Below are 12,694 nucleotides of genomic sequence, written 5' to 3'. Positions count from 1 at the left end.
CCACTCTGATAGGTTAGGTGGAATTATTACCACATTTATTACACCTATCCATTCCTCTCAGATCTACACAACCTTCAGTAAGCTGTCTAGTAGAATCATGGTTTGGCTCAAGCGCTTCAGAACTGAATGAATTTACAACAGAGATTGTAAAGTGCTACTGGATGGTGGAGGCACCCTGATAACTATGCTTACAAAGCACAGAGACAAACAGACATAGTGAAGACATCCCAAATATATAAAAGAAAACAACCATTTCATATCATATTTTAAAATGTGACACAAACGTAAAACATGACCCCATGAAAACAAATACAATGTTACGAATATGAGTGTAGTGGTGGTGTTTGTCTAGATTTAAAACAACCCAATCAACCACAGTACTTCAGGAAATGTTTAAATGCTTGACTTGTATACAGTGGGGTCTGAAATTATTGACACCCTTGATAAAGAATAGCAATACTGACTGTATAAAATAAATAATAAAAATACTGAGCTATATTTTGTGCTAAAAAATGACTTTTCCCCCCCTAAAAGGTAGGGGTCAGAATTATTGACACCCCTAAAGATTTCCTATAAATTATTCTGTATCAAGGGTGTCAATAATTTCAGACCCCACTGTATATAATTATACTGGTACTGTTTGTTTCTTACTCCATACTTATTAACTTGCTTTAGTTCTCAAACTCTTCATTTAGATCAATAGAGGGCCCCAGACACATGTCAATCAGTTATGTATTTTTGTGTAACTTGAACCTCTTGAAGTTCTAAGAAACGTTTGCCGTTAGCGACAAAACTCGAAACAGGCAGTCTAGGTTAAGGGGCACCCAAGAAGTCTGTGCTACATTAAAATCATTTCTCTCTCCATACCCTGAGGTTTTAAGTCACAATTATCTCACTATTCAGGTACATACTGGATTTGGTTAAACTTATCATTCACAGAACTCTCAGAAACTAAATAAAATATACTAGTTTATGCTTACTGAATTCAAACAAATATAATCTCCCTAATTGTATGGTGCAACAGTTCTAAGACCCTGTAAATTGATCACAATCCTTACAATATTCCATTGAATAGATCTATATTCCATCATTTTGAGGAAGACATTTTCTCAGTAGAATTCCTTGCTCCATCAGGAGACGTTGGTGAGACTGGTTAGCCATCTAATTAGTTCTACCTTTGATCAGCTAGACATATACAGCAGTCTGTTTCTGACACTTTACCCCTAGAATCAATTTACAGAAGGAGAAAAAAAGAGGATATAACGATACTTCTTGTTCTTCAAGATTAAACGGAGGGAAAGTGGTCAGTGTAAAGGTGTCTTCAGTGTAAAGGGACTGTTGTCATTACAGACTGTTGTCAAAAAACCCACCATGCACGTCCAATTGCTGCTGGGACCCACGAACCAAGGCAGGGACTGAATGAGGTGCTGGGTGGGCTAGGGTTGGTGTTACGTGCCAAGCCGTAGGTACGCTACGCTATTACCTTCCTGACTCAGTTCTCTGTCCATATCATCTCTGTCGTCCCCGTCCAGTCCGGGGCTCAACGTCCTGAGATGGCCGGGGCTCCTAACTGACATGGTGGTCAGACTGAGGGCCCGGCCAGGGTGAGGGGAGGGGGGCCGGTGTCTGGTGTTGCTGCTGCTGCTGGGCTCTGGGGATTGAGACAGGGCCGGGGTCTTCTTAGAAGTCTCTCCCCCCAGTGACATCTCCTCCTCGGGTGAGCTCTCCAGGTCTGACTCGACGTCGCCCTCCTCCTCCTCCTCCAGGGTGAGTTCAAACTGGAACTTGTCCCCTGTGGAGGTGCAGCAGCCCCCCGCCATGGCCTCCAGGGCCCCTGGCCCCCCGTCAAGGTCCCTGTCCTCGAGGGTGGGTGAGGGGCTGCGCTGGATCATACTCTGGTACCACTCCCGGTTGTCCTCTAGCGTGTCCAGAATGTCCTGGGCGTCAGGGTGGACCAGGTCTGCCCACGTCTCCCACAGAGGGTGGACAATGTAGTCTATGAATCCCACCTGCAGGGGGGAGTAAATATGTGAGATGTAAATGCACAAAGACCCATACTTCTGAACTTTTGCTAAGACCATTGGTTTAAACCATTGGTCTCAAATGGCTAGTTGCTAGCTTTTCTCATAAACCAATATCCAGTAGCAAAATTCTTATCAGCCAATTAAAATTGTCTACGTAGTTGGATCTGATCCCAATACTTTCTCACTAAAGTATCCATTGAACTTTTAGCCAACTGTCTTAGCGAACTGTGACCCCAATCAGTCATAATGGTTTGGAAAAAATACAACCAGTTGACAAGACCTCCATCTTCGATTATTTTTTTACGGTGGATGTAGCTAAAAATATAAACGTATAATCCCCGTAAAAGCACATGGATGTGTATGAAACGGTGAGCAAAAACTTGGAATTTGGTCATATATGCAGAAATGTGCCTTACTGCCTTTCGAACTTTGTGGAACATCAATAGCTTAGCCATGGAAGCATCATGCAAAATATATTGGAACACTCCACTTAACCAAGCAGTTGGATGGTTTAACAATCTCCCTCTGGTGGCCAAATTGACCTGTTTAACAAATACAATTTCATGGTGGCTATACCGTTTAAGGTTGATTCCTTATTTAGTTTCCGGATCGAATTATCTGCTCAGCTGGCCGTCCCCAGCATCGTGGCAATTTTTGCCAGGTTGGCCTATGAGAAAATCTAGCAGCTAGAAATGTAAGACCAATGATTTAAACCAATGGTTTTAGCAAAAGTTCACGAGTATGGCCCCACACTGTTTGATAGGTTCAAACAGACAGTATGACAATAACTTGTAAGCAACTGGGTCTGTTAAGCAGTGTCAAAGATCTGCGGGTGGGTTTGCAGATTTGCGTGAGTGAGAGAGCCTGCGCGCCTTCGCCTGTGTGCACACTACTTGTATGCTATGCACATGCGCTGTACAGTACAATACCTGGGTCTTCTCGACAGAGGCATTGTGTTTGTCACACATAGGGCTGATCTCCATGCCCTTGTCCCTCTCTCTGTCCCCCTGGGTGAAGAACTCCATCATGATGCGGTCCGTCCACTGGCGGTAGACGTCCAGTGGCTTGGTGGGGTTACTCAGGTCAGCACAGTGAACCATGTTCTGCAGGACCTTGAGACAAGCACAAAGGACCCCGTTAATCTATTGCTTTGATCTTTTCAGAATATTTTTTAAAATTACATTTACACTACTTGTCAAAAGTTTTAGAACACCTACATTGTAGAATACTAGTTATGACATCAAAACTGTGAAATAACACATATGGAATCATGTAATAACCAAAAAAGTGTTTTATATTTGAGATTCTTCAAATAGCCACACTTTGCCTTGATGACAGCTTTGCATACTCTTGGCATTCTCTCAACCAGCTTCATGGGGTAGTCACCTGGAATGCAATTAACAGGTGTGTCTTGTTAAAAGTTAATTTGTCAAATTTCTTTCCTTAAAGCGTTTGAGCCAATCAGTTTTTGTGAAAAGGTAGGGGGGAATAGAGAAGATAGCCCTATTTGGTAAAAGACCAAGTCCATATTATGGCAAGAACCGCTCAAATAAGCAAAGAGAACCCATCATTACTTTAAGACATGAAGGTCAGTCAATACAGAACATTTCAAGAACTTTGAAAGTTTCTTCAATTGTAGTTGCAAAAACCGTCAAGCGCTATGATGAAACTGGCTCTCCTGAGGACCGCCACAGGAATGGAAGACCCAGAGTTACGTCTGCTGCAGAGGATAAGTTCATTAGAGTTAACTGCACATCAGAATGCAGTCCAAATAAATTGCTGCAAAGAAACCACTACTAAAGGACACCGATAAGAAGAATTTCTTGGGCCAAGAAACATGAGCAATGGACATTAGACCGGTGGAAATTTGTCCTCTGGTCTGGAGTCCATGTCTTTGTGAGAAGCGATGTGGGTCACCAGATGATCTCCGCATGTGTATTTCCAACCATAAAGTATGGAGGAGGTGTTATGATGTTGGGGTGCTTTGATGGTGACACTGTCTGTGATTTATTTAGAATTCAAGGCACACTTAACCAACATAGCTACAACAGCATTCTGCAGTGATACACCATTCCATCTGGTTTGGGCTAAGTGGGGCTTGTTTTTTTTGTGTTTAATTTGTTTTTCAACAGGACAATGACCCAACACACATCCAGGCTGTATAAGGGCTATTTTACCAAGAAGAAGAGTGATGGAGTGCTGCATCAGATTGACCTGGCATCCACAATCACCTGACCTCAACCCAATTGAGATGGTTTGGGATGAGTCAGACCGCAGAGTGAAGAAAAAGCAGCCAACAAGTGCTCAGCATATGTGGGAACTCCTTCAAGACTGTTGGAAAAGCATTACAGGTGAAGATGGTTGAGAGAATGATAAGAGTGTACAAAGCTGTAATCAAGGCAAAGGGTGGCAATTTGAAGAATCTCAAATATCAAATATACAGCGGGGGGAACAAGTATTTGATACACTGTCGATTTTGCAGGTTTTCCTACTTACAAAGCAAAAAAAGACATTCTTGTAATTTCGCTCATTACCTGTATTAACTGCACCTGTTTGAACTCGTTACCTGTATAAAAGACACCTGTCCACACACTCAATCAAACAGACTCCAACCTCTCCACAATGGCCAAGACCAGAGAGCTGTGTAAGGACATCAGGGTTAAAATTGTAGACCTGCACAAGGTTGGGATGGGCTACAGGACAATAGGCAAGCATCTTGGTGAGAAGGCAACAACTGTTGGCGCAATTATTAGAAAATGGAAGAAGTTCAAGATGACGGTCAATCACCCTCGGTCTGGGGCCCCATGCAAGAGCTCACCTTGTGGGGCATCAATGATCATTAGGAAGGTGAGGGATCAGACCAGAACTACACGGCAGGACCTGGTCAATGACCAGAAGAGAGCTGGGACCACAGTCTCAAAGAAAACGATTAGTAACACACTACGCCGTCATGGATTAAAATCCTGCAGTGCACGCAAGGTCCCCCTGCTCAAGCCAGCGCATGTCCAGGCCCATCTGAAGTTTGCCAATGACCATCTGGATGATCCAGAGGAGGAATGGGAGAAGGTCATGTGGTCTGGTGAGACAAAAATAGAGCTTTTTGGTCTAAACTCCACTCGCCGTGTTTGGAGGAAGAAGAGGGATGAGTACAACCCCAAGAACATCATCCCAACCGTGAAGCATGGAGGTGGAAACATCATTCTTTGGGGATGCTTTTCTGCAAAGGGGACAGTACGACTGCACCTTATTGAGGGGAGGATGGATGGGGCCATGTATTGCGAGATCTTGGCCAACAACCTCCTTCCCTCAGTAAGAGCATTGAAGATGGGTCGTGGCTGGGTCTTCCAGCATGACAACGACCCGAAACACACAGCCAGGGCAAATAAGGAGTGGCTCCGTAAGAAGCATCTCAAGGTCCTGGAGTGGCCTAGCCAGTCTCCAGACCTAAACCCAATAGAAAATCTTTGGAGGGAGCTGAAAGTCTGTATTGCCCAGCGACAGCCCCGAAACCTGAAGGATCTGGAGAAGGTCTGTATGGAGAAGTGGGCCAAAATCCCTGCTGCAGTGTGTGCAAACCTGGTCAAGAACTACAGGAAACATATGATCTCTGAAATTGCAAACAAAGGTTTCTGTGCCAAATATTAAGTTCTGCTTTTCTGATGTATCAAATACTTATGTCATGCAATAAAATGCCAATTAATTACTTAAAAATCATACAATGTGATTTTCTGGATTTTTGTTTTAGATTCCATTCCACAGTTGAAGTGTACCTATGATAAAAAATTACAGACCTTTACATGCTTTGTAAGTAGGAAAACCTGCAAAATCGGCAGTGTATCAAATACTTGTTCTCCCCAATGTATATTGATTTGTTTAACACTTTTTTGGTTACTACATGATTCCACATGTGCTATTTAATAGATTTGATGTCTTCACTATTATTCTACAATGTAGAAAATAGTAAAAAGAAAGAAAAGCCCTTGAATGAGTAGGTGTTCTAAAACGTTTGACTTTTGTCATTTCTACTTCAGGCATTTATGTAGAAACCTACATTTACATGACACTATGTCTTGACTTACACTATATATATATATATATATATATATAGTGTAAAAGTATGTGGACACCTCTTCAAATTAGTGGATTCGTCTATTTCAACCACACCATAGGAGGACATCTTTCCAACAAGTCAGTTAGTCTTATTTCTGCTCCGTTAGACCTGCACCGGTCAACTGTAAGTGTTGTTATTGTGAAGTGGAGACGTCTAGGAGCAACAATGGCTCAGCCGCAAAGTGGTAGGCAACACAACCTCACAGAACGGGACCGCCAAGGGCTGAAGCTCGCAGCGCATAAAAATCGTCTGTCCTTGGTTTCGAACACACACTACCGAGTTCCAAACTGCCTCTTGAAGCAATGTCAGCACAATAACTGTTCATCGGGAGCTTCATGAAATGGGTTTCCATTACCGAGCAGCCACACATAAGCCTAAGATCACCATGTGCAATGGCACAAAGTGGTGTAAAGCTCGCCGCCATTGGAATTTGGAGCAGTGGAAACACGTTCTCTGGAGTGATGACTCACGCGTCAACGTCTAGCACGCTACCTGCCCGAAAAGGCAGTGCAAGCCTTCATCGTTGCCGTTTCTACAGAAGTGTTTGGCGATAGACTAGGAATGCCTTGAAGATCGACCAGTCAATCGTGATCGACCGGTTATCAAAGTTTGAGCTTTGAAATAAACTCAGCAAAAAAAGAAACGTCCCTTTTTCAGGACCCTGTCATTCAAAGATGATTCTTAAAAATCCAAATAACTTCACAGATCTTTATTGTAAAGGCTTTAAACACGGTTTCCCATGCTTGTTCAATATACCATAAACAATTAATGAACATGCACCTGGTCGTTAACATGAACATGCACACGGTCATTAAGACACTAACAGCTTACAGAGGTAGGCAATTAAGGTCACAGTGATGAAAAAAAAAGAGGCCTTTCTACTGACTCTGAAAAACACCAAAAGAAAGATGCCCAGGGTCCCTGCTCATCTGCGTGAATGTGCCTTAGGCATGCTGCATGGAGGCATGAGGACTGCAGATGTGGTCAGGGCAATAAATTGTAATGTCCGTACTGTGAGATGCCTAAGACAGCGCTACAGGGAAACAGGACGGACAGCTGATCGTCCTCGCAGTGGCAGACCATGTGTAACAACACCTGCACAGGATCAGTACATCTGAACATCACACCTGCGGGACAGGTACAGGATGGCAACAACAACTGCCCGAGTTACACCAGGATGCACAATCCTTCCATCAGTGCTCAGACTGTTCGCAATAGGCTGAGAGAGGCTGGACTGAGGGCTTGTAGGTCTGTTGTAAGGCAGGTCCTCACCTGACACCCCCGCAACAACGTCGCCTATGGTCACAAACCCACCGTCATTGGACTAGACAGGACTGGCGGTTTTGTCTTACCAGGGGTGATGGTCGGATTTGCGTTTATCGTCGAAGGAATGAGCGTTACACCGAGGCCTGTACCCTGGAGCGGGATGGATTTGGAGGTGGAGGGTCCGTCATGGTCTGGGGGCGGTGTGTCACAGCATAATCAGACTGAGCTTGTTGTCATTGCAGGCAATCCCAATGCTGTGCGTTTACAGGGAAGACATCCTCCTCCCTCATGTGGTACCCTTACTGCAGGCCCATACTGACATGACCCTCCAGCATGACAATGCCACCAGCCATACTGCTCATTCTGTGCATGATTTCCTGCAAGACAGGAATGTCAGTGTTCTGCCATGGCCAGCGAAGAGCCCGGATCCCATTGAGCACGTCTGGGACCTGTTGGATCGGAGGGTGAGGGCTAGGGCCATTCCCCCCAGAAATGTCCGGGAACTTGCAGGTGCCTTGGTGGAAGAGTGGGGTAACATCTCACAGCAAAAACTGGCAAATCTGGTGCAGTCCATGAAAAGGAGATGAAGAGGAGATGCATTGCAGTACTTAATGCAGCTGGTGGCCACACCAGATACTGACTGTTACTTTTGATTTTGACACCCCCTTTGTTCAGGGAAAACATTCCATTTCTGTTAGTCACATGTCTGTGGAACTTGTTCAGTTTATGTCTCAGTTGTTGAATCTTGTTATGTTCATTCAAATACATGTTAAGTTTGCTGAAAATAAACGCAGTTGACAGTGAGAGGACGTTTCTTTTTTTGCTGAGTTTATAACATGGTCTGAGAATAACAATATTGGCGGGCCAGGCATATAGCCGATATGCTGTGATAATGTAGTAGACCTACCGCACAAACCTCATTCCTACAAAACTGTAGGTTAATGTTACATTTTTTAAGTCATGCGAAAGTGAACTGCATTGGGATCAGTGGTCACCAACCTTTTCTAAGTGATTGATAGTTGGTATTCAGCAGTCTTAAAAGTATGCCTTATTTACTCTGAAGAACTACTATAAAAGTGATTTTGTCAGACAGCATAGGCAGCAGCTCTATATAGATTATTTGATGACTTTGAATGAAATATTACATTAATTCTTTGAGTAAAACTAATGTTGTATATGCAACAACTGAAATATTTTATTAAAGTAACGTGAATAAATGATGGTTAATAAATGCTAAGTAGCAATGGGCAGCCACTACCATCATGGAACTTGTATTAATTGTTTTATTCTGTGTTGTTGCAGCATTCAGCCTGCATAAAGCATTGTGCAATTAATAAAAAAATTAAAAACAAAATTTAAAAAACTTGGTGATATTATAATAATCTAACCAAAACCGAACCGAACTCAAAAAGCAAAAATTGCTCAGCACTAGTCAGGGGCGGACGTAGTTATTTAGAGGCCCCATGCAGAGGCCAGTCTGAGGCACCCCCGTGTCTATTCAACAAAAGCCGGCTTTAAAAAGAGCCGGCTTTATTTAGGTGAACGGAGCAGAATGAAAAGCCTAACTGAATACATTTGAAATGTCCTTCACTAGTAAAGGTTTTGTATCACCACATACTGTAGAACAGGGGTGGTCAATCATTTTGTCTCGAGCCACATCGGGTTGTCAGAATTCAACAGCGGGCCGCACAATTTTTTTTCCAGATCGATTTGTTAGTCAAAATAACATTTGCAGGCCATAAAAGGGCAGTTATTTTAAAACAGGCTTATACAGTAGGTCCTTTATCATTTCAACATACTTTCTATCTCATTTTAGGGATGCACTGATGTGGAAATTCTGGGGCCAATAGGTATAATGTGATATTTTCATTGGAATACCGACCAAAAACCGATAAATGTTTTTACATTTTTTGGCCTTTTTTTGTGCTCCTTTTTCTCCCCAAATTCGTGAAATCCAATTGGTAGTTACAGTCTTGTCTCATCGCTGCAACTTCCGTATGGACTCGGTAGAGGCGAAGGTCGAGAGCCGTGTGTCCTCAGAATCACAACCCAACCAAGCCACACTGCTTCTTGACACAATGCCCACTTAACCCTGAAGCCAGCTGCACCAATGTGTCAGAGGAATCATCGTACACCTGGCGACCATGTCAGTGTGCACTACGCCCGGCCCGCCACAGGAGTCACTAGTGCATGACGGGACAAGGACATCCCTGCCGGCCAAACCCTTCCCTAACCCGGACGACGCTGGGCCAATTGTGTGCCTCCCCATGGGTCTCCCGGTCGCGGCCGGCTGCGACAGAGCCTGGACTCGAACCCAGACTCTCTAGTGGCACCGCTAGCACTGCGCTGCAGTGTCTTAGACCACTGCGCCACTCGGGAGGTCTACATTTGATGGCCTTTTTAACCATTCTAGCACATATACAAACTGCAACCAACTTTCAGAAAATATGTTAAATTAGTTGAATATGGGAAAGGTGTACATTTTTATTTGCATAAAAAATGAGTGAAATGCATCGTAAAGGTATGCTAATGGAATGTTCGGGAAAATATAATCATGGTAATAATGTGTGTAGAAAGAAAAGATATGCATTGTTTTCAATTGTGCTTTTCTCACAGTCCCTTCTAATGTGTCCTTCCAGCTTAATGAGGAAAATAGAAAGAGTCTTAGCTTTCAGGAATTGGGTCATAATAGCTAATAGACCCAAGTGTTCAAAAGTTAAGATAACAGAGAAATGATGTATTATTAAACAAAATGATGCCAAGTTCACAAGAACCCTAATGATATGAGGCCCCGGGCAATTGCCTGAGTTGCCCAATGGTAAGTCCACCACTGCCTGTGGCGTCTACTAATCTAGGAATGACCTCTGACCTGGATGCGGTCTGAGTAGTTGTCCAGCAGCAGCACTCCCAGACTGGTCACCTTCTTGGTCTCCACCATGGTCTTCAGGTCAGCCAGGAAGTTCATGTGTTTGGACATGTCAGTGGCCAACACCTGCAGAGGACAATACCCATTCATCACACTTACTTCAGTCACTAAGTCCAATGGCTCAGTGGGTTAGAGCATGGTGCTGCCTACATCCAGGGTTGTGTTGTGGGTTTGATTCCCATATGGGCCACATGCTGAATATACAGAGTGTACAAAACATTAGGAACACCTTTCTAATATTGAGTTGCAGCCCCTTTTGGCCTCAGAACAGCCTCAATTTGTCGGGGAATCAAACCAAATCTTATTTGTCACATACACATGGTTAGCAAATGTGTAGCGAAATGCTTGTGCTTCTAGTTCCGACAATGCAGTAATATCTAACAAGTAATCTAACCTAACAATTTCACAACTACCTTATACACACACAAGTGTAAAGGAATGAATAAGAATATGCACATAAAAATATATGAATGAGTGATGGCCAAACAGTATAGGCAAGATGCAGTAGATGGTATAGAGTACAGTATATACATATGAGATGAGTAATGTAGGGTATGTAAACATTATATAAAGTGGCATTGTTTAAAGTGGCTAGAAATACATTTATTACATCATCAAGATGGCAAGATGCAGTAGATGGTTTAGAGTACAGTATATACATATGAGATGAGTAATGTAAACATTATATAAAGAGGCATTGTTTAAAGTGGCTAGTGATACATTTATTACATATATTTTCCATTATTAAATGACTAGAGTTTAGTCAGTATGTTGGCAGCAGCCACTCAATGTTAGTGATGGCTCTTTAACAGTCTGATGGCCTTGAGATAGAAGCTGTTTTTCAGTCTCTCGGCCTCCGCTTTGATGCACCTTTACTGACCTCTCCTTCTGGCTGATAGCGGGGTGAACAGGCAGTGGCTCAGGTGGTTGTTGTCCTTGATGATATTTTTGGCCTTCCTGTGACATTGGGTGGTGTAGGTGTCCTGGAGGGCAGGTAGTTTGCTCCAGGTGATGCGTTGTGCAGACCTCACTACCCTCTGGAGAGCCTTATGGGCGGAACAGTTGCCATACCAGGCGGTGATACAGCCCGACAGGATGCTCTCGATTGTGCATCTGTAAAAGTTTGAGTGTTTTTGGTGACAAGCTGAATTTCTTCAGCCTCCTGAGGTTGAAGAGGCGCTGCTGCGCCTTCTTCACCAAGCTGTCTGTGTGGTTGGACCATTTCAGTTTGTCCGTGATGTGTACGCCGAGGAACTTTCAATCCTCTCCACTACTGTCCCATCGATGTGGATAGGGGGCTGCTCCCTCTGCTGTTTCCTGAAGTCCATGATCATCTCCTTTGTTTTGTTGACATTGAGTGTGAGGTTATTTTCCTGACACCACACTCCGAGGGCCCTCACCTCCTCCCCGTAGGCCGTCTCGTCGTTGTTGGTAATAAAGCCTACCACTGTAGTGTCGTCTGCAAACTTGAGAATTGAGTTGGAGGCGTGCATGGCCACGCAGTCGTGGGTGAACAGGGAGTACAGGAGAGGGCTGAGAACGCACCCTTGTGGGGCCCCAGTGTTGAGGATCAGCGGGGTGGAGATGTTGTTACATACCCTCACCACCTGGGGGCGGCCCGTCAGGAAGTCCAGGACCCAGTTGCACAGGGCATGGTCGAGACCCAGGATCTCTCAAGCTTAATGACGAGTTTGGAGGGTACTATGGTGTTAAATGCTGAGCTGTAGTGATGAACAGCATTCTTACATAGGTATTCCTCTTGTCCAGATGTGTTAAGGCAGTGTGTAGTGAGATTGCGATTGCGTCTTCTGTGGACCTTTTGGGGCGGTAAGCAAATTGAAGTGGGTCTAGGGTGTCAGGTAGGGTGGAGGTGATATGGTCCTTGACTAGTCTCTCAAAGCACTTCATGATGACAGAAGTGAGTGCTATGGGGAGGTAGCCATTTAGCTCAGTTACCTTAGCTTTCTTGGGACCATGGTGGCCCTCTTGAAGCACTCAAACCGGTGTACCTGGCACCTACTGCCATACCCCGTTCAAAGGCCCTTAAATATTTTGTCTTGTCCATTCACCCTCTGACTGGCATACACAATCTATATCTCAAGGCATAAACATCCTTCTCTAACCTGTCTCCTCCTCTTCATCTATACTGATTGAAGTGGATTTAACAGGTGACATGAATAAGGGATCATAGCTTTCACCTTGATTCACCTGGTCAGTCAATGTCATGGAACGAGTAAGTTCCTAATGTTTTGTGTGTTAAATGTACCGTTAAGTGACTTTGGGAAAAAGGTTTTGCTAAATGGCCATGTTATTATGATGTTAGCTAATTCCTTATCATGTTTAACTATGATAACAGAGAGTTATGTA

At 43.8% G+C, this 12,694-nt stretch overlaps 1 protein-coding gene across 5 annotated transcripts in view; it reads right to left on the bottom strand.

The window, feature by feature from the left end:
- Positions 1 to 236: 236 nt before the first annotated feature.
- Positions 237 to 12,694, bottom strand: part of LOC112250737 (cAMP-specific 3',5'-cyclic phosphodiesterase 4D) — a 175,541-nt gene continuing 163,083 nt past the window's right edge. For all 5 annotated transcript variants that reach the window (XM_042322023.1, XM_042322024.1, XM_042322025.1 and 2 more), the window contains 3 exons: positions 10,271 to 10,393; positions 2,954 to 3,136; positions 237 to 2,009 (listed from right to left, as the gene is read on the bottom strand). In XM_042322023.1, the coding sequence (XP_042177957.1) occupies positions 1,449 to 2,009; positions 2,954 to 3,136; positions 10,271 to 10,393 (867 nt within the window). In that variant the 3' untranslated portion in view covers positions 237 to 1,448. The remainder of the gene's footprint in view (positions 2,010 to 2,953; positions 3,137 to 10,270; positions 10,394 to 12,694) is intronic.

This window comes from Oncorhynchus tshawytscha, linkage group LG05 (assembly GCF_018296145.1).
Source record: "Oncorhynchus tshawytscha isolate Ot180627B linkage group LG05, Otsh_v2.0, whole genome shotgun sequence".
Lineage (NCBI taxonomy): Eukaryota > Metazoa > Chordata > Actinopteri > Salmoniformes > Salmonidae > Oncorhynchus > Oncorhynchus tshawytscha.
Note: the sequence above shows the minus strand (reverse complement) of the source record. Positions and strands in the feature narration are given on the sequence as shown.